Source organism: Topomyia yanbarensis, chromosome 3 (assembly GCF_030247195.1).
Source record: "Topomyia yanbarensis strain Yona2022 chromosome 3, ASM3024719v1, whole genome shotgun sequence".
NCBI lineage: Eukaryota > Metazoa > Arthropoda > Insecta > Diptera > Culicidae > Topomyia > Topomyia yanbarensis.
The window spans coordinates 381,485,511-381,509,067 of record NC_080672.1 but is presented as its reverse complement, the minus strand read 5'-3'; the positions used below and the strand labels follow the sequence as shown (position 1 = coordinate 381,509,067).

Below are 23,557 nucleotides of genomic sequence, written 5' to 3'. Positions count from 1 at the left end.
AAATATTTTAATCGTTGGTTACATTATGTCAACGAAATTCTCCCATCAGTTTTCTAACCTTCGGACACATGATCTAGGGAAATGGTATACTACTGCAAAGTCTCCCACCTAGATGCCTGCACCGTCAAGTCGCTCATCTACATGCCCAAGACCGAATTAATATTAACCGATTCGTTTAACCGAACGTTTAATTTAATGGATTATTTACCGTAAATAGCAGATTCACCAGTATGTCTGGAGTGGTACAAGCAAGAAGCAACATTAACGCCCGGAGTACTATTTATCAAAAGCATTAACAAAACACATTCTGATAGAAACACCAACAATAAACGTTTGTTTTCTTCAAGATGACGCACAACAACAAAGTTTGTAGATAACCTATTATCAGGTGCAATATTTCAGAACGCCAGTATGTTACTTTATTTTGATTGAACACGATGCGATATTTGATACAATTTACATATTTAAAATGTGACCACTCAGATGTTCTATGTGCTCCATCACTACTGGAACATGTTTCTTTCTTCGCGCATCCCGTACTCTTGTTACTAAATTCTCCTCAGTTGAAGCAGCGCAATAAATATCCCTATCAAATTCAATTATAACATTTTATTTGATATACTTAACCCTCTGGAAGTCGCGTAAATAGCTCACTGAACGAACACCCGCTGGTGTCCAAAGACAATTTCGCTAGATTTTTAGAGCAACGTGCACTAGCGCGACTGCCGGAAGGTTAAGCGTGAATTTTCGAAATCCGCAATAGTTTTCACATCTTGTATCGAAATACCCTCATCGGGACTTTTCAATGAATTAATCAAGCAATCCGCGGAATACCGTTAACTCATCTCAAATATTTCCAACTTTGGTTTACCGAGTGTCATCAAAACAGCATCATAATTTTAACCTAAATAAGTGAAACACAAAATACACTTCGCCCATTACGGGAGAACACAATCGCGATTGACCTTTTGCAGACCGTCTTAGACCTACAGTGGGTGAAATGGTTAACCAAAGTAAAAATGGAACTTGTTCTTACAGAAGTTTCACACATCCAGCTACACCATACGAGACAAGTAGTACTAATAACGATCAACTCCTTAGACGAAGCGGAAAGCTTCATATCAATGAACAACATGCAACACGACGTCGAATATGATGGGCGAATGAACATCTGGTTAAAGCCCTCAACAAACAATTACAATTACTTTGAATATGAAAATATCAAAATCATCCCCGTTTATATGGAATCTTAAGGAAATTCGTCTCCACGATCCGGCACCACGCACTAGTACGGATTAAATTAAAAGATTTATGTCGAAGTATGAAGCAATGGTATCCGTCGAAAACGATACTTGGAGAAACTTTTATCTGGCACTCTCAATAGTGTTCGGGTGGTCCGAATGCGGCTGAACCAATTTATACTGTCTTACTTGACTTTCGAGGGTAGATCATCCCAAGGTATTAACTACATACACACATACCCTGAGCAGACGTCAACGTGCCAGTTCTGTAACCAAACGTCATACTACGGTAAGCTATGCACCAAAACAACAAACGAAAACTCCTACTACAACCAACACCATCAAACATCCTTCGACATCTGCTGATGCACCATAGAACGCCGACAAAATAATAAATGTGAGACAAATTAATAATCCACGGTATCCCCAAGCCAACAGTTTCTATAACCAGGGAATAAATAAACAAGAAAAAAGACGGTTATATCAAAGTTATTCGAAAACACAAAACAGCTCCAAACATCTAACAGCGAAAACCAAAGCTCCAGCGACGAAGACATGGGCTAAAACACGAGCAATGAAGAGGGTATACGGAATGATCAGCTAGGTAAACCTAACCATTACTCACCAACAAAGAAAATTAATACGAGAAGCGGAAAGCAGTGCGCCCAGAATAGACGGCAGCAATAATATAAGATTCTTTCTATTATGTTTGATGAATTGTAATTTATTTTGTCCTGAATTGTATTGTATGTTTTTCGAAAAATTGTATCTCGAAATCTGTAGGTTGTTTAAATCATGTATGAGTAGAAGTTGTAAAGATATTATGAAACTTTATCAAAAAAAATACACGCTGAAGAAATCGCTATGATACTTCGAGTTATTTGCAATCAGAATGCTTCCTTGATGCACCGGTTTTCGAGATATTTTGAAAACAAATTCGGTAAAAGCGATTATTTTTTTAAATCACCCATTTCACAATTTAGTCGTGATTCTACATATCCAACGAATCCAAACATCCAAAATATACGAGAAATTAAGAGAAATATCCAAAATATACGAGAAATCAAGTATTTGATACCATGCAAAAAATATAGCATAGTGCATCTTGCCTTGGCTTGCTAAGCCAAACCAAATGTTTCGATTTCATTAGTTCTCATGAGCTTAAAATGAGCTCATTTTCTTGCGGGACATCACGCTTGACTAGGGGTTTGCTCAGGAACACAAATTGTCTCCGTTTTTTGAAGCTAGTGTCAATCTGGCGCTAGCTTAGTCCTGTCACTAAGTGTCGGATTCTGATGAGACGAAGGCGAAACGTAAATTCCATAGCTCCCGTTATGTTTTGTTCCGTATCTTCATACATTTAACACATTGTGCACCGCGCCATTGAGCTGTCAGAACTCCGAAGCGGCCAAAATCTGGAAGCTCCAATCTACAAATCTCTAAACATAAACACTACCTGAATTTGCTACTAATTTTATCGAATTATTTATGTAGCTCAAACAATAGCAAACATGCAGTTGCCTGCGGTCAAAAGGTGGCTATTTTTAATTCTCCAGTGTAGTGCAGAGGTCAACCCCCACTTGGCGGTTGACTGTTACGCAGTGCCCTTTTCTATTGGATGCTTCTGCTAAAACTATTATTTCCGTGGCATTTATTATTGGGGCGATGGAATGCATTGGTGTTGTCCTTTCGAGCAGAAGTAATGTAATGGTCTGCTTGTTTGGTTCACAAATGCGCCCGGTGTTTTTAAATAAAACAACATTAGTTTCAAGGACAAGAGAGAGTTACGAAAATCGGATAACTATGAAAATGAAAAAAGGATTATTTTTCGATATTGTCAGTTATTTTTGTGGAGCGGTATGAAAAAAATTGCTTTTTTTACTTTCAAATATGTCAAATTTTCGGGGATTTGCAGAGCCTTAACAAAATTGACCCTATCGATAGTTTATTGCAGCGTTCACACACATGTAATTTCCGTGCTTTCGCGGGCAAGGTTCAATATTATAAGTCACTTAAGTTGTTTGAAATTACTCTTAAACGTGAAAAGTTTTGTTTCCGAGACACGTACAAAATCAACGAGGTATGTGTCATAGTGTTTGTTCCTACAACGCACCAAACGTTTTCTATTGAGTTTCTAAGCAGCAAACCCTATAGAGTAGGATTAGTGTGAAACTTTCCTTGGTGGAAGTCAAAAATCACACCTCTGTGGTAAACTGATACGCAATTACTTCCAGGTTTTTTTTAATAAGTGCATTTCGAATCCGTTGCGTAACACCTACACACAGCGCTCATTGCATATTCAAGAGCACAGTATATCCAATATACACGATAAATGCACATTGATTAAAGCCAACCAACTGAACCTCTGCGTCAACGATTTCTGTTGCGTTTCGTCTCGTCTCGTCTGTTTTTCTTCGCACTTTCTATTTCTCCGGTCCGCGCGACCGGCGGCAGCATCGACGGCGGTAAGATGTTGCAAGATCTCGTTAAACCACTTCTCCGATCAGCACAGCAGCCTGGCGGTTAAACGTGCGCAAAATCGAAACAAGTGCTACACGACCGCGCACCGTGGTTGTTTGTGTACTTTTGATGTTTTACTTTTTCGTGTTTTTTTTGTTTCGTTCATGTTGGCATGGGGAGCTGCAAAAACTGCAAAATACAAGAACTCAAGAAAGCATCACGTAACGACGGGAAAAATGCACATACATACACATACGAACCACCGAGTTATGGAGAGGTTGTCTTAATCCCGACGTGTGTTCCGACAAATTTTGGATCAGTTTCCAAGAATAAAAGTAGGTTGTTGAACTTCGTTCGAAAGGGGAATTTGAGGTACATTTTCAGCAATTGGCACGACACTATACGTGTAGTGACCAAATACCCGCGCTGTAGAGAGTGACTAACTCTTACCGAACATCATAGCCCAAAGGCTATGGAAATGGACGTGTAATATCTGTCAACAAAACCTCTGGACGCGAGATGCCTTAGAGATAATCAATTATATTCAAAGCCACAGTCACGATTGATGAAAACGCAAATTAGTTACAACAAATCATTCATAAAAACAGAGGGATTCCAAGAGAAAGCGGCCGACCATAAAACATGACCCTTGCCGATTCGAACGAAACTTTGCAGTGTGTTTGGTTTATAAATCTTTGTGGCAGATTTTACGCAAACAAAAATTTATGCTAAAAATTTTAATCACAAAGAATATATATTTTTGAATTTTTGTTTTTGTCAAAATAAGCCTAAAAAGAAAGGAAACATTTCGAATGTAATCGCAACATGGAGAGACCACCAGAAAAACAGTTTTTCTAACAATAACTTTAACATGTTTTCAAATTTCATACTAATTGAATAACAAAACTGTATTTTTATTGTATAGTATGATTCTCAAAGTCATTTCGAGAGTTGTCCTACTGGAGCTGTAGAGCTGGGTTGTCGGAAGGGCTCTCCGCCAGAATCACTCACTACAATTGCAGAACGAGACGGAAAATGTCATCCACTAAAACACTGCTTACTGTTGATTGTATGGTTCAGATGTGCGGGCGTAGGGAGTTCATGATCCCATGGGAATGATAGTTTATATGTTCCAGCTTGAGATCGCATTGATCAGAGTATTAGTGCAGTAACGTCCAGTTAGTCATCGGGGTGTTTTTGTGTATTTTATATCTTGAGCGTAGCTGCGCGGATGATCGTGATTGCATGTTCGTTTTTGTGTACCATCGCGAGGGGTTCGCGTTTGTATGTTTACGTTTTCGATCGCGTGGGCGTTTGTATGTTGCCATGCAAAGGCCAACAACTGATAATGACTAGTTTCACATCAAACACTGCTTTTTCACAAGCCGAGTTTTGTGGCATATGAACAAAAATCTGCATTCAGCAGTCAGTTCAATAACTGGAAATAATTGATTACTTTTTTTTCGAGAGTTGTCCTACTGGAGCTGTAGAGCTGGATTCTCGGAAGGGCTCCCCGTCAGAATCACATACTACAATTTGCAGACGAGACAGGCAATGTCGCCCAATAAAACACTGCATTAGGCCAATTGTAGCGGGCCGTGATTCTGAATGTGATATTCATTGTACGGTTTAGATATGTGCGGGCGTAGGGACTCGCGATCACATGTATCATCGCGAAGAGCTCGAGCATTTGTAGTTATAGATCGCGTGTGCATTTGTATGTCTCGTGTGCTAACGTGTATGTAACTTCGCGTGTATAAATTCTATTTTATAACCGTATGCCTTTCGAATATTCGCATGTGTTCTTGGATAATCGCGCGCGGACCGTGAGTCTAATACTTTATTTTTTGGTGTACTGCTAAGATGCTAAAATAGTGTGAGATCTTCTATATCACTAGAGTGCCCGCTGATGTCGCCATGGAACGTGTTGTCTAGTGGATATGCGCTTTATTTTTTTTGGTCCTACTGAATGTATGGACCTAAGTTACTAGGACAGAGAGTAATGGTTTCCGGACGTGACCGATTGATGAACGCGCGAAAACGGACGTTTGTAGGTTCGTGTTTGAAACAGCGTTTGAAACTTCGCGAGCGCTAAAACGTTCTCCTTATTACCAGGGTGTTATTAAGTTTGCACGATCGCGAACGTAGGTGTGCGTTGTTAATCGCGAAGGGCTGAAGCGTTCGTACGTTAACGTGTCTGTCACGTGTGCTCGCGTTCATGTGACTTCGCGTGTACAAGACTGGATTTTGTAACCGTGTGGCATTTTCTATATACGCGTGCGTTCTTGGATGGTCACGCGGACCTTCATTCTGACAGTTGGTTTTTGGTGTACAATTCACATTCTGACAGGGAGTAAGTTACCCCATATCAATAGAGTCCTCGGTCATGTCTCCATGTAACGTGGTATCCAGTGGATATGAGAGCTTTCTTTTTTTTAATTGATCCAATTGAGGGCATGGACCTAGTCTGCTGATATCAAGGATAGAAACATCCGGAATTGACCGATTCATGATCGTGCGAGTGCGGGAGTTTTTAGGTACACGCTTGAGACCGCGTTTAAAAATTTATAGGAGCTGAGACACTCACTTTATCACTGGGATGCGATCATGTTTACTAGATCGCCGATGTAGATGCCGGGGATGATAGCGAAGGGCTCAAGCATTTGTATATTAACGTGTTTGTCACGTGTATGTGACTTCGCGTGTATAACTTTGATTTTATAATGACGGATTGTGTATTTTTGTTTGATCGCGCACGGACCGTGAATCTGAAGCTTAATTTTTAGTGTATGATACAGATAGTAGTCCGTTTCCCCATGTCACTTGAGTTCTAGGTCATGTCACCATGGAACGTGTTGTTTAGTGAATATGAGCGTCACTTTTTTGATTGGTTCAACTGAAGGCATAAGTCCAGGCTGGTAAAACTTTCGGATGTGACCGTTTCATGATCGCGCGAGTGGTGGGTTAATGTTTGAGACCACGTATGGAAGTTTAAAGATGCCACGTTTACTTAATTACCGGGGTGTTTTCATGTAGGCGAAATTGCGGGCGTAGGTATATGTGGATTATTGCAATTGCATGGTCGCGTTTGTGGCCAGTTTTGTGTTATCGCGAAGGCCACGAGCGTTTGTACCTATATGAGTATAGATAGCGTATAGTAGAGATATACTAATAAAAGGAATCATAACATGCTGAATAAAGAAAAAAGATGCAAAGAGCTTGACTAGAAGTGTATAAATTGAACAATACTATTTTGGTATACATAAATAATGGAAATGCATAGTTTGTTAGATGCACAGAAGAAACAGACCAATGAAGTAGAATAGAAAAACACATGTAACATGCAATCAAACTCGTCTAAATGCAGCAAATGTTGTATATTTATCATTACCGACAGTTGCATGCTGTTAGACTTTCATCATGCTATGCTGGCCGGGAATGGATGACTCACGTGCGTCGGTAAATTTATTTTACCCCAATTTATCCAGCCCGACTTTCCCCAATGAACAGAACTAAATGCTCAGATTGATCACCAGAAGTATTAGCCACTATTCTATCATATACGTCAGTTCTGCATCCATTCCCTGACCCAACTGTCACAAATACTCAGACGAATACATACATAGATACACATACGACTAGCACATAACAGTTGTACACTAGTACGAAAAACAACGATTATCACAAAGCTACAACTAATAGGTTTCTACTTATTCTACTTTATTAAATTAATTTAATTATTAAATTAATTTAATTGGTATATGCACGATGACGAAGTCGACCGATAAATGGACACACAATGACTCCCTCCGTGAACCCCGTCCACGAATACCACCAATAGAACAATATTTGCAAACATGGCACACAGCAAAAATCAATCTACGTCGATCCGCCAGTCGGCCACGCAACCGCCCATAGACCAGTGGTTTAGCGTTGGTATGCGCTGGTGCGGAGTGTGAAAAGACATATATGTAACATAAAAAAGGCACATAAGCCCTCTCCTCGATGCACCACTATCGAGGCGTAATGCAGTACCCATCTTATAGCAATTGATGCTTGATGATGTTTGCAATACCATCAAACCCCTAAACCTTGGGGAGAGAACTGGAAATAATTGATTACTTATACCTTAAATTGCATTACCATACACTTTCTAGTTTATGTTTTAGTTTGGCCGCACTGATGATTCTGTCCTATGTGCTGGATATTGTTTTGAATTTTTTATCTGAAACAATCCAGCGATCAATGGAATAGTTGCACTTCTAAATCATGTCTTATAACACTATGGCTATCCTAGAGCTTAAGAAGCGTTTAAATTAGTTACAGAACTGGCGTTTCGTGTTCGTCTCATCATAATCCGACACTTAGTGCCAGGACTAAGCTAGCGCCGGATTGACACTAGCTCTAAAAAATGAAAACACTATTTGTATTTTTGAACAAACTCCCAGTCCTGTGTGATGTCCAGCAAGAAAATGGGCTCTGATTAAGCTGATGAGCATTAATGAAATCGGAGCCTTGTTTGGCTTAGCAGACCAAAATGCTAATGCTAATGTTTGGCAGAAGCTTATTTTGTGAATTGAATCATGAATGAATTCTCCAGTTTAAATTTATTTAGCAGATTTATTTCAGTGAAACGTTTTATATATTTATGGTGGTGTGATGAGATATGAAGCGATAATTGACCACTCGTATTCGTGAGTTTTGCTAAGAACATTTGTATGCTATTTCTTTTTTTTTTTATTTCAATTATAGAGGTTTTAACCTTAAGGTCATTCGCCTCTTCGGGTTGGAAAAATCTCTTAGGAAAAATTTCTAACCCTATGTGCGGGGTCGGGACTCGAACCCAGGTGCGCTGCGTACAAGGCAATCGATTTACCAATACGCTACGCCCACTCCCCTCTATGCTATTTCTGTTCACAGTGATAATTTGTTCAAATAGCCGATATTTCAAGAAGGTTATTTTATTTTAACCAGAAGTTAATATTTACCGAAAGCTTTGCACAAATGTGTTATTAATTAGTATAGAAAATAACCTGATATAATAGCAGCACATTTATTTTGACCAATGTATACTATACTCTACAGTTGAAAAAGGCGTAACACTCTATGTAGCTACTTATGTTTTATTGACACACACACCTTTGATATTTCGAATTTACGTGATTGTCACTAAAGCTTTTGTTAGTATGCTTCTGTAGGTATTTCCAAAGCACAGACAGACATAACTGAGTTTATCCCGGTCTACTAAAATGCGACTCATCCGAGGATTAATTCAAGATTTGAAAGGGTTCGAAAATTGAGTCATGTTGGAGCAGTTTTAGTTTCGATTTATTCTAAAAAGTTTCAAAACCTATACTAAAGCGATCCTAGATAGTCAGCCAAAAAGTGAAGCCATCTTCTGGCCAAGAGAAAGTATTGATTGACGTTTATTTTATTACAAAAGTTCAGGCATAATTTATGTTCAAAAAATAATGAGTTCAGTGTTTTTATTTTAACCTTGCATATTTTTGGTTTTATTCGTGACTACGACTAACCTTTCCGTAAACGGACAACTTTTTTAAAATATCGTATAATATAGTAATGTAAGGCATTGGACGCCAGTAACCATCATCGTACTGAGCAGAATACCACCATGTTTGCACTAATCAGTTGTAATTGTTTTTACCAAGCTTGCAGGATATTACAAAATATGTATGACTTCTATAAACATCACAAAAAGTGAATTCATGCAAACTTTTCGGGAGCAACGCGGAAAACCGAAATTGCCCTGTCTATTTCAGACTGAGCCATCAATATAAGCACTAAGAGACATCATCGAATATTGGAGTTATGTTTCTCTCTCATTCGTTGCTCGCTAGTCGAAGGAGCAGCATGTAGGCACACTGTTAGAAATCGACAGCGTTAGAGTCCACATATTGCTCGTATGCTCAGCAAGCAACATATGAAGTAAGACGAACCTGCGAGATTTTCGGTTTTCCACGTCAATCGCAAATGTGGTTATAAACAATTATAATAAGACTGATGCCAACATTGAAGAAGATTACAAGTAGTAGTCGAAATACTGTATATACTGTAATACAGTATCTGTTATTTAATAGTGAAGTACAAGTGCAATTCACTACAAATAAACATAGTGGAATTAAATTGTAGAAAACCTGTGTTAAGCAGTGCTGCGAAATTTCAAAATGAGTTACCTATTTCTGCTTGAATTTGAAATGTATGTAAATTCATCTTAAAAATATCGGTAAAAGTGTGTAGATGATTGTGTAAACTCTAGTTACATTAGAGTATATTAGGTTGAAAACAGAACACTATTTTGAAAGAACAGCTCATGTTAGAATACAGTCATTCTAGTGCAATTCTGCTATTACTGTTGAAAAAGTATGTAGATTTCTGAATCCAGCAGCATGTCTGGATCCAGCAGCATGTCTGTAAATCTATAAAATACTGACATGTCCGTAAATCTGGAAAACTGAACAAAGGAAATATATGGTTTGTTCAATTTTCAAACTTGCGGAAACTTGGCCATAAACCCACTACTCTGTCACCGATATGATGTACGATAAAGGATATTGTTTACTGCCATCTATAAAACACAAAATCCTGTCAGAAAGAATGACAATCTCAACTCATCTCATCTTGAACGTGCCATAAACTTTTGCTTAGGCTGCTCTTTTCCAGTATCTAGTCATTGCAATGATATTCTTAGCCTTTTTTCACTCTACTCCAGTTTTGCTATGTGAATTAATTCTCTCCTTTGTTCCTTTCATCGTGTTTCGAGAAAACATCATCTTCTTTTATTTTTGCACAGGATTTCAAGAAAACTTTGTAGACAAATTGCTGCTAAAAAATTCCAGAATTTACTATTGGGAATACTGCGCCGAACAAAAAGAAACGGACCGATTCAAACATGACAGAGCTTTATTAGATCAAAACAAACCTATTTTGTGGATGATGCTGAAAATTTGTAAAAAAAGTGTTTCCAACCAGTCAGAAACCAGTGTGAAATATTTATTGAAGATGAAAATAGAGCTAAAGCATATTTAATCGCTTATAGTGCCTGTAGAGCACCATAAATTTAAACAACTAGAACTTTAGGTTTCCACAATTTTTTTTACAAAAACAAGCTTGATAACTGGGGCTACCATCTTTCATTTGGGCCCTCACCATTGTAAGTATTACTAGAACATTACATTAGAACTGAAGTTTTTGCAATTGAATTGGTGGAATTCCATTGAAGCAGTGTTGCCAAGGCCGATTTAGTTTAAGGTAAAACATGAAGTTTTGATAACTTTGTTGTCTTGCAATATTATTAAAAAGCAATAAATTCTAATAATTTGGACTGTTTTCGACTATATTTTCCATACAATTTAAGTACTCAAAATTTTCTAGGAGCATGCATGGTATCAATACTCAAGTATTGACATGTAAAAATGGAACAGCTTGTTGCACTGCGAAAGAAACGCATATCTTGATCAAAAGCAGTTTTTCGTGGTTCATAACTTCAACAATTCTAAAAAATATTTGTTGTGGAACCCTATATATGGTAGAGAAAAGTTGTTCAAAAATCAGGAATTCGGAATCAGTAGTGACTGACTCCAATAGCACGTTCCCCATGTTGAGATTTGTGGCTTGCCATGATTTGTCTTTTTGTTATTTACCTGATGGGCTGGATTGGGGAGGTGGTAAGGTTAGGGATAGGGAAAATAACGACACAGAAAACATAGACAATACAGAAGTATTCTTCACTCTCAAGGGCATAAAGTCGCTTCTCGTTGTGCAAAATTTGCTAAAAAAATCTGCGAACTGTTGACATATTTACACAAGTTTGAAGAAATATCTGAAATGCCTGTAAAAAGTTTAAAAATTGGTCATATGTGAAAAAGAATCTGTGACCAAAACTTGTAACATAAATCTGTGACATTTCAGAAAATTCTTTGAAGGCGACAACCCCGTCTGACATCCAGATTGTCGATTTAGGGTATTTTGGGAAATTGTAGATATCACAGAGATTCAATTGTATTTATTCTCTATAGGGTTACCAAATTGGCTTAGAGCAAATTAAGGACACATTAAATCAAATGTTAAACCATATAGGACTGATCTGATCAGTAAAACTAGATGAAGAATTAACAAAAAGATGGATGGGTAATGTCTAAGATATAGCCGCAATGACGTAGAATACATTTAAGATTATCCTTCTAACTTGTGCCGTAAATTGTTATCGGAAACTATAGCTAAGTCCACAAAAACAGACGTTTAGGCTCGATTCGAAACGTTTGCAAATACCAGCAGCTGAAATTCCGAATAAATAAGATTCTGAAACACGTTTGACAAACGTTTGTAGATGGCGCAGTGATCGACGAAATGCAGTTGGAGTGCAGTTGTCAAACACGTGTGGCAAACTGTTGCGTAGATGGCAATAGTGAAACACAGATTTTCAACGTTTATCAATTTGAAAGTTTACACAGGTTTTGTAAGAAATTTTGATCTATCTTAAATGTCTGTTATCTGTGGTAAGTCGTTTGGGATGATTTTTTTTTCGAGAGTTGTCCTACTGGAGCTGTAGAGCTAGGTTCTCGGAAGGGCTCCCCGTCAGAATCACATACTACAATTTGCAGACGAGACAGGCAATGTCGCCCAATAAATCACTGCATTAGGCCAATTGTAGCGGGCCGTGATTCTGAATGTGATATTCATTGTACGGTTCAGGTATGTGCGGGCGTAGGGGCTCGCGATTGCGTGTATCATCGCGAAGGGCTCGAACATTTGTACGTTAACGTGCTCGATCGCGTGTGAGTTTGTATGTCGCATGTGCTAACGTGTAACTTCGCGTGTATAAATTCTATGTCATAACCGTGTGCCTTTCGCATATTCGCGTGTGTTCTGGAATGATCGCGCGCGGACCGTGAATCTGATACTTAATTTTTTGTGACAGGTTCAGATTCCAGAAGGAAGTGGGTTCTTCCATATCATTAGAGTTCCCAATCATGTCGTCGTAGAACGCGTGGTCTAGTGGTCTATGAGCTTTATTTTTTTTTGATTGGTCCAACTGAATGTATGGACCTAAATTGCTAGAATGAGATTAAAGATTTCCGGACGTGACCGATTCATGATCGCGCGCGTTTGCGGGTTCGCGTTTGAGACCGCGTTTGTAACTTCGTAAGTACTAAAACGTTCACACAATTGCCGGAGTGTTATCAAGTTTACGCGATCGCGGGCATAGGTGTGCGTAGATGATCACGAAGGGCTTAAGCGTTCGTATGTTGACGTGTTTGTCGCGTGTGCTCGCGTGTATAAATTTGATTTTGAAACCCTGCGGTCATTCATATATTCGCGAACCGTCATTCTGATCTTTAGTTTTCGGTGTACGGATCACATTCTGACAGGGAGAGAGTTACCCCATATCACTAGTTTCCGGTCATGTCGCCATGGAACGTTTTGTCTAGTGGATATGGGAGTTATTTTTTAATATTATTTTTTTTTATTAATTAACAAGGACCTAGATTGTTGGTACCGAGGATAGAGACTTCCGGACGATCCCGATTCATGATGGCGCGAGTGCGGGAGTTTGTAGGTTGACGCTTGAGATCGTGTTGGTAAGTTTATGAGTGCTGAGATTTTCACCGTATCACCGGGGTGTAATCATGTTTGCGAGTTCGTGGGCGTAGGTTGCGTGGAAAATCGCGAGGGGCTCTAACGTTTGTGCGCTGACGTGATTTTTTAACATATGTTCTTGAATGGTCGCGCGAACCGTGAGTCTGATATTAAATTTTCGGTACGCGGTTAGAATTCTGGCAGAGAGTGGGATCCCTTATATCGATAGGGTTCCCGGTCATGTCGCCATGAGACGTGTTGTCTAATAGGTATGAGCGTATTTTCTTAATTGGTCCAGCTGAAGGCATGGACCTAGGCTTCTAGGATCAAGGATAGACTTCCGGACGTGATCCATTCGTAATCGCGTCCGCGAGGGCAATTTTGTAGGTTCCCGTTTGAGACCGCGTTGAGAATGTGTGAGTGTTAAGACGTTCACCATCACCATCTTTGCTGACCCAGCTGAAGGCGGGTGTAGAATGGCAGTATAGGACTCGAAAAGAAGAAATAAAGGACAATATATGAGAGACGTAATAGATTAGATAGGTACAATATACAGCTGAATTTATGATCATGAAAGACATACATTAGTACTTCAAACTTTACCAATACTTGAATAGCCAACCACCACACTTAGCACATCCTTTCTCAATTATCTATTTGTTACTGGTTGATTGTCGGCTATGAGAGGGTTAATAGAGGAAAGGTATAGAACAGAAAAAGGCTCATATCCCGGTCTCCTCGATATACAGCTATCGAGGCGTATTGTAATCAACATCCTGAAGTGGACTTCTTATATGAATAAAAATTCTGAGTAGTCATAATGATTGGTTGATTATTAACATGAGAACTAATTAACCTCTAGTAGTAGAACTTGGTGCAAATAGAAACTAAAAAGAGCGAAGGTTCTTATATCTAGATAACTCTATTGAATCTATTGTGGCTTGATGATGTTTACAATATCGTCAATCCCATCAACCTGCGAGAGCGATAAAGAAATAGATATTACATGCATCTAAACTACTTTTAGGTAATGTTTCAAAGATTTTCTTCCATTTAATTCCACTATGGAAAACATAGTGGAATTAAATGGAAGAAAATCTTTGAAACATTACGTACATTCCACTAAGACCTCCGTTCGCGTATATATTGTACTTTTAGGTGTTTGGTGATGTGGTTCACGTGGATTGGATTGCTTCAGAAACTACCTGTTTCAGTTTTTTAAGTTGATCTAGTTGAGCATTAACTACTGGCTGAACAGTATGTTTAAGAGAAGGTTCCCTCCATAAGAGATTGCCATCTCTGTTTCTGAAAACAGCGAATCCGATTCGTTATAGACGAGTGTTACTCGCCATCTTTACGAGCCAGAGCGACAGAGCGATTTAAGAGATAAAAACACCCACCTTCAGTCTGATCATCTCCGAATCGAATGACTCGATCACTATGTTCAAGATGAAATGAGTCCCCGAACAACCGAACCAGTATGTTCCCCCATTTGAAAGTAGAAACATCCATATCAGCCGTCCGCCAAAACACTCGATCGAATGATTATTAGTCATGAGATTTAGAGATCAATGAACCAGCACTCGCTCGGATCTCCCACTCTTATCGACCAAGCAAGAGTACGCGCCTATCAGGCTCATCACCCAAGCCCAGGGAAAAACTTGCTTGCAAAAAATAAAAACCATTCTTGGTCACTGCTCTAACATAACTCAATCTCCTCACCCACCAAAATCTTCAACTAACGCCCGTCGTTCAGTAAGCACAAACCTCGTTGAGTCCGCTCGTACTTTAGAAATACCTACAGAGACACATGTCAGCAGATACCTTAGTGATAAAAACGCATTGTGTATATCCAAAACGACATGGGTAACGGTGTTTAACCGCTTATTGTGGTATGATGTTGCTCGTTTGGCAGACGAGCGACGAATGGTACAAACGGTACTTCTATTTTTAACTTCTGACTAACCAACAAGCGATCTGCGTTCTGGATCATGCCTTATACGTATGTCACAGTTCATTAGGTGACAAAAGGGCCGTGCTAACAACGCTAGCTCGCTCGGTCGAATAGTACGGACCAATCATGGTACAGATGATACTGCTTTGACAAAATCCATTATTTTTGTTATTTGCAGTAATTTTCCATTCTACTGAATTAGTTACAATTTTTAAACCGTACCTCTTTTTTATTATAGTGGTTTTAATAACCTTAGGACCATTCGCGTTTTTGGAAAAATTTCTAATGTGCGGGGTTGGGACTCGAACCCAGGTGAGCTGCGTAGAAGGTAATCGATTTACCAACTACGCTATGCCCGTCTACGTTAAACCGTACCCTGTATTGAAACGTTCGAAGTATTCTACTTCAAAAATTGTCCTGTACACACCCATGTAGAAAACTCGTGTCTGCATGCTGCCGGACAAGTTTTATCCGGCTCAGTACAATGTGCCCAACAAATTCAAGACTATTTTCGGCGATAAAGTTGCCCAGAAACTGATCATCTAGCAATATTGTTTCATTGATTCGTTGGGTTATGAAGGAATGATTTTAAATCATCTAGCAAGGAATTTTCATCTGCAGACTCAAAACCAAACTTTTCACCCCAAAAGCAACGATGGAGAGTGGTACCGTGACAGTAAAGTGGAATATGTCCCCTAGAATATTAACTCACCCAACAGCCCGCAAATCCGCTAAATTGAAAAGTATTGGGCAATTATCAAACGGAAGATAAAAAAAATTGGCAAGAGGACTGAGGAGTGTACAAGTAGCTGTTGGATGTTTTTTTTTCGAGAGTTGTCCTACTGGAGCTGTAGAGCTAGGTTCTCGGAAGGGCTCCCCGTCAGAATCACATACTACAATTTGCAGACGTGACAGGCAATGTCGCCCAATAAAACACTGCAATAGGCCAATTGTAGCGGGCCGTGATTCTGAATGTGATATTCTTTGTACGGTTCAGGCATGTGCGGGCGTAGGGACTCGGAATCGTGTGTATCATCGCGAAGGGCTCGAATATTTGTACGTTAATGTGCTCGATCGCGTGTGCGTTTGTATGTCGCATGTGCTAACGTGTAACTTCGCGTGCATAAATTCTATTTCATAACCGTGTGCCTTTCGCATATTCGCGTGTGTTCTAGAATGATCGCGCGCGGACCGTGAATCTGATACTTAATTTTTTGTGTACGGTTCAGATTCCAGAAGGAAGTGGGTTCTTCCATATCATTAGAGATCCCAATCATGTCGTCGCAGAACGCGTGGTCTAGTGGATATGAGGTTTATTTTTTTTGATTGGTCCAACTGAATGTATGGACCTAAATTGCTAGAATAAAGGTTTAAGATTTCCGGGCGTGACCGATTCATGATCGCGCATTTGCGGGTTGGCGTTTGAGATCGCGTTTGTAACTTCGTAAGTACTAAACCGTTCACACAATTGCCGCAGTGTTATCAAGTTTACGCAATCGCAGGCATAGGTGTGCGTAGATGATCGCGAAGGGCTTAAGCGTTCGTATGTTGACGTGTTTGTCCCGTGTGCTCGCGTGTATGTGACTTCGCGTGTATAAATTCGATTTTGAAACCCTGCGGCGATTTATATATTCGCGGACCGTCATTCTGATCTTTAGTTTTCGGTGTACGGATCACATTCTGACAGGGAGAGAGTTACCCCATATCACTAGTTTCCGGTCATGTCGCCATGGAACGTTTTGTCTAGTGGATATGGTAGTTATTTTTCAATTTTAATATTTTTTTTTAATAATTAACAAGGACCTAGATTGTTTCGAGGATACATACGTCCGGACGATCCCGATTCATGATGGCGCGAGCGCGGGAGTTTGTAGGTTGACACTTGAGATCGTGTTGGTAAGTTTATGAGTGCTGAGATTTTCACCTTATCACCGGGGTGTAATCATATTTGCGAGTTCGTAGGTTCCTTGGAAAATCGCGAGGGGCTCTAACGTTTGTGCGCTGACGTGATTTTGTAACGTGTGTTCTTGAATGGTTGCGCGAACCGTGAGTCTGATATTAAATTTTCAGTGCGCGGTTTGAATTCTGGCAGAGAGTGGGATCGTTTATATCGATAGGGTTCCCGGTCATGTCGCCATGAGACGTGTTGTCTAATAGGTATGGGCGTATTTTCTTAATTGGTCCAGCTGAAGGCATGGACCTAGGCTTCTAGGATCAAGGATAGACTTTCGGACGTCACCGATTCGTAATCGCGTGCACGATGGCATTTTTGTAGGTTCCCGCTGAGACCGCGTTTGAGAATGTGTGAGTGTTAAGACGTTCACTATCACCATCGTTGTTGATTCAGCTGAAGGCGGGTGTAGAATGGCAGTATAGGACTCGAAAAGAAGAAATAAAAGACAATACATGAGAGACGTAATAGATTAGATAGGTACAAGATACAGCTGAAATTATGATCATCACATGAGACATACATTAGTACTTCAAACACTACTAATACTTGAATAGCCAATCACCACACATAGCACATCCTTTCTCAATTATCTATTTGTTACTGGTTGATTGTTGGTTATGAGCTGGTGAATAGAGGAAAGGTATAGAACAGACAAAAGGCTCATATCAGCCCTCCCGGCCTCCTCGACACACCACTATCGAGGCGTATTGTAATCAACATCTTGAAGCGGGCTTCTTATATAAATCAAATCCTCAGTAGTCATAATGTTTGGTGGATTATTAATATGAGAACTAATTAACCTCTAGTAGTAGAACTTGGAGCAAATAAAAACTAAAAAGAGCGAAGGCCCTTATATTTAGATAACTCTATTGAATATATTGTGGCTTGATGACGTTTACAATACCGTCAATCCCATCAACCTGCGAGAGGGTGTACAAGTAGCTGTTGGATGTTGCAACAAAATGCGCCTGAGGTTGTCTGACTAGTGCTAATTTGGGTACTAGTTTAGATACATCGTCTAACTAGACATCCAGATTATGCTAGTTACTGACGAGATGAATTCGAAACACAAAAAATAAAACTTAACTTTTAATTGATTCCGGTTATCAAGGCAAGATATTTTCTCACCACTGAATCACGCGTATTCGACAGATAAATCGCTGTCACAACATTCAAAATCCGACTAAGAGATGTGCCGCTCCAGAATAAATAATGTATCCGAAAATTAAGTAAAGCAAACTTCATTTATTCTATGGTAAACGATCTTTTGGTTGTTGTGAGTCGCGAAGGGTATGCAAGTAACATTATTGACAGAAAGCACTGGAAGGTAATGGCCAATTAAAATGATGATAGAAAAGTTTTATTCTCTCGGAATTAACTTGATCTGAAAAGTATTGGAATATGCCTTGGTTTGGGACTGCAATTATGGACATTTGAGGTAAAATAAAGGACGCTTCCCAAACTTGTCAAAATGGAGGACATGTCCTTTAAAATAAGGACGGTTGGTAACCCTACTCTAGAATAAAATTCGCAAAGGGAGCATGTACGTCAACCAGAAATGTTGGTTATATAATGTTTTTAGTTTAATTGTAAAAAAATATTATCAGTAAAAAAGAATAATTTCGTCAATCTGACAGAATCACAGAGTCTCTGTAATATTACGAAACTTCTACATAAACAAATGTACTAAATAGCCAGCCTGTGCACACATCTTCACAAAGTACCTTGCTCAAAACTTCCTCACATTAGCATTAATTTACAATTTTCTTCATACCGAGCGCCCAGCATCGGAAAGCCCCCGACCAATGCAGTGCAATATTGGAACTTTCTCTTCTTTCTCCGTATGCAGCTCGTGCGAGACGACCTTTCTCCAGCCACCGTACAACCGACTGCCGGTTGGAAATTGGTACGTACCTACAACGATACGATACGCGATCGGTGACACCTTTGAAAAGCATCATCATCCTCAGCAGCAGCAGATGTTAGGCAAGACGCATTCCACATCTCTTTCCATCCCTTTGGAAGCCGAAGAGAGTGCGTCGATTTTTGAATAGCAATTGATGTTAATTTATGCGCAGCGGAACTGGAATATGAGATGTTATGAACTTTGAAAGAGACCATTTGTTGAATGCTTTCAGGCGAAATTGGTGAGAAGTGGATTTAAGTATCAACTTGAGTAAGGTAATTGTTTCGAAACAATAACAAATAAAAAAACTTGTTTCAGATTCGTTTCTGCTTGAGCTGATATAGGCATTTTTGTGTGCCGCAAATAGAGGTCACAGTATATAATTTAAAATTAGTTTTCAGCGTTTCTGATTCTTCTCATCAGTAACTAACAACATCTTGGTGCCATTTTGATAAATCTAAATCCAAAAAGTTGCCGAGTGATGTCTCGGAAGATAAGCACACAAGCTTTGGTTTGCTGATGAGAAAGAGGAATTCGAAACAACTTTTTTGATTTGCGAGTCAAAAAGCCTGGCGCTTTGCAAAAAAAAAAAGCTTTTTTGTGTAGGAACGCCAAATTTGGATTTTGGATTGAGCGTCCTACTAGTGCTGATTTTGATGCTAGTTTAGATTTATCATCTAACTGGCACCAAGATGTTGCTAGTTACTGATGAGGAAAATCCGAAACGCTAAAAAACTTTGTTTGTTGCCTACGACTCTCCAAAACATCCTAACCGGTAGTGACTGTCCGTCCATTCTGTAGAAGGTAACCAACAGCTATCGATCGACTGCGACTCGTTGCCGCCACACAGTATTGAACCAATCGCGCAGATAGAATTTAAATAATCCCCACGATGGTCTGTTCAGAAATCCTACGCACTGCTGAGTTCCAGTGTGACTGCGTTTGTGACCTCATCACGACACCTTCCTACGCAAGATTACGATTTCGCCAAAAAGAATATCGTTTTAGCCATTACTTGCTTCAGGTAACTTTGATATGGGAGGCAATGTGTTGGAAATGCAGTACGTATCTACAATGAATTGCCAAAATTGCTAGCCGCGCATTCTGATCATTTTGGTGGGGATCCAGATCTATTCGGTGAATTAATTGAGTTTATTATGCAAGGTGGGTGGAGATATATTTCGGCAAAATATCGCATTGATTTAAAGAAAAGTGTACAACATCTTTGGGTGTCAGAAATCTTATAGGTATTGCCGGACAGAATATTATTTAAAAGCGCTTTCAGCATTTCGTGAATGTCGAACCAAGACTATCTCTAATCTCTGATATCAGTACTGATATTGTTGAAAAAGGTTTTGGAAATTTGACTGCCTCGGCGTCATAAGTGATTGCCGCAGAAACAACAACATGCTGATAATAATTGTGTCATTAAAATAACCTAGGTATCTGAAGTTAAATTTGTCACGAAACCCTAAGCAATCTAGGATTAGCAAAAGCGATCATTCAAAAGCGTTTACGTTAATAGCTAACCGTTTCAATAGTCCAAGTCGAATATAACAGAACGCAAATGGGTCTTCGAACGCACTTGAATTTGTTGCTTTGAACGGTAACCTCAGCCAAGAAAGTGCTTGGTGGCCCCTCATCAGGACCGGATCGGAGGAAGCGAAAACCAAAACCTATAAATATCTGTTCGTGCCGTCATACACATATTTCTTCTCTTATTTTCCTTTTCCTTCGTACAGCCGAAACACATATGTGCTGCAATCTTATTTTTAAATAGATCTTTTTCTCTGAGCAGCTTAAATCTCATAGGAAAATCTCAAAAAAAAAAAAATCCCACGAGATATCGCGGTGAAGCCGGAGAACTGACCGGAACATACAGTTTGATGTTGCCGAATTTCACATCAGTTGTGATGGTACATCACGTACAATTCCAAACCTTAGCAGCAATCGAAACAGGTGGCCATTCGGGCTAATCCAATTTTCGTGGTCACATGAGCGAAATTTCTTAACCGATCATTAGCCGCGTATCCACACCTATAATGACAAGAATCTGTACGAGATTCAAGAGCTCCAATCTATTTTTGTGCACGCACAGGATCAGCCAATGTGAAAACCCCCTTACTAGAGCAGGTTTAAGTGACTAACGCTGTACACAGACACACAGAAAAAGGTAGATGCACCGGGGAAGCCCTATAGTAGAGAACCATATACCAACTACCGGTCGATTGCTTACCTTTTCTTTTGCCCGACCAGCATGCTTCTGGACCGATTTCGCCAGCAAAATTCCTTTATTCTCGGCCATCGTTCGAAACTGCTGCAGTTGTGAGATTATTTTGACCGATTTTCTTCAGCACAAATACTTCCGGCACAGGCGTAGTACACCTACGGTAAGGATCCGGAACGGAGGAGGTTTCGTGTGCGTTATTTATATCCAACACCCGAACAATCTGCTTTGTCACGGAAATTACAAGACCGCCGACATCGGCCAGCAAACTCTCACTTCCACACAGATAAACTTCCAATTTCACTGACCACAGAGGCGCAACAGAACACACTCCCAAGTAAGCGAAATATGATTCGGAAAATTTTGAAAGAAAATGCCTGTCCCGCTGTTACCGCAGGCACTTGCTTTCCTGCCTGTTCGTGCACGGGATTCGTTTTCCCACCTCGACGCAAATAAACTCCAACACACCGAAACTATACTATTAAATATTTAATATTATTTTGTTGTTTTGTTTCGTTCCTCCTGCCTTTGCTAATGACCCTTGGCGCTGTCAAAATATTGAGAACTCCCTTCGCAAAGATAAAAACGGAAACACAACAGTAATCGATCCCCGATAATCCCGATCCCGACGACACCAACTCGCGACGACGTTCACTGACGACTGATGAGTTGCTTGAGAGCTGCACGATTTCACCAGCCATACAACACAACGTAGAGGCTAGTGGATAAGCGAGAGGCAACCAGCGAAAGCTTCCATACCGTTGTTCGATACCAAGATGATCAGTGGAAGGTAACTGTTCAATGGAATAACAAAAAGATCCGCAGAAAACGGATACTTACGCTTTCGGAGGAAGTTGTAATACATTGAAACCAAATAATATTTTAACAGTGTAGAACTTTTAATATTTTTATTATGAATGCTCCTTCGAAAGTTAGATGACGGAAAGTATCGTTCATGTGCTATAGTGAATCGCATGTGGCATGATACCGCAACCATCTCTATTATATTGATCATGGTTTGACAGGTTGCATAAAAAGCAGCATGAATTGAGCGACCTGTTTGTGTAAGCTTTTATGTTGTTCACTCGTTACCACACCGGTTCACTCACACAACGGGTTACCATTACTTAGTGAGCTTTTGTTATTTCCGAATGCACTCTAAAATTAAATGTATTTAAATTTTAAAGTAAGAACCGATCAGAAGGGTGAAATTTTACCACATTTTGAAAATGACGTAACTGGAATTGAAATTCCTTTTTCAACTGTTAAAATTCATTTTGAGGGGAAATTTCAGACCAATCGTTACTCACCAAGCACCACTGTTGATAGTGAAGAAAAGATAAAAAAAATTCCAACAGTCCAACAAATGGCCAGTATAGTGGCTCGGCATATGCCATTATTTTTGTTTCTTTTGTGGTCCTCAATGACTACAATTTTTATGGGCGATCGGTTGCTGCTCGGATTTGCGCATTGCATTTAATGTTCGTATGTAATTTACTGTAGAAAACACTACTTTTTTGCATTTCCGTACATTCAGATCGCTATTTCACTCAAACTGAAGAACCTAACTTATAAAAAGTTTGTCCAGAATGTGTAAAAAACTTTTGCGAAAACTAACTAATTTTTATAAAAATGTTTTTGAGGAATTCCACAAAGTTTCGTCCGAAAATCTTTAAAATCGTGACCGACCATCTTAGACTCCGATGAAACTTTACACGTTTCACCGGCATGGACTTAACATTTTCCACAGTCAATAAGATTATTTTAACTCAAGAGCAATTTTTTAGAAGGGCGTGAAAGTTTCTATATGCAGCATTATCGAAAAAAAAGTTCGATTACCGTATTTTATACAACAAAACTGAGAACGAGTTACAGGGAATGAATATTTCTGCACAAATAATATATATATATATATATATATATATATATATATATATATATATATATATATATATATATATATATATATATATATATATATATATATATATATATATATATATATATATATATATATATATATATATATATATATATATATATATATATATATATATATATATATATATATATATATATATATATATATATATATATATATATATATATATATATATATATATATATATATATACTGAAAATTTAAATTACAAAAATTATTTTTTTTTTATATTTTGTCAGCGAAACCCGAGAAAAGAAACATTTTGAATGTGATTGC

The 23,557-nt window shown here is 39.0% G+C and overlaps 1 protein-coding gene across 4 annotated transcripts in view; it reads right to left on the bottom strand.

The window, feature by feature from the left end:
* The window catches only part of LOC131686976 (myc box-dependent-interacting protein 1), a 144,294-nt gene extending 122,266 nt beyond the window's left edge, over positions 1-22,028 (bottom strand). For 2 of the 4 annotated variants that reach the window (XM_058971009.1, XM_058971010.1), the window contains exon 1: positions 21,349-22,028. In XM_058971009.1, coding sequence (XP_058826992.1) covers positions 21,349-21,417 — 69 coding nt within the window. In that variant the 5' untranslated portion in view covers positions 21,418-22,028. The remainder of the gene's footprint in view (positions 1-21,348) is intronic. The other 2 variants (XM_058971011.1, XM_058971013.1) reach the window with 2 other exon arrangements.
* Between the last annotated feature and the right edge of the window lie 1,529 nt (positions 22,029-23,557).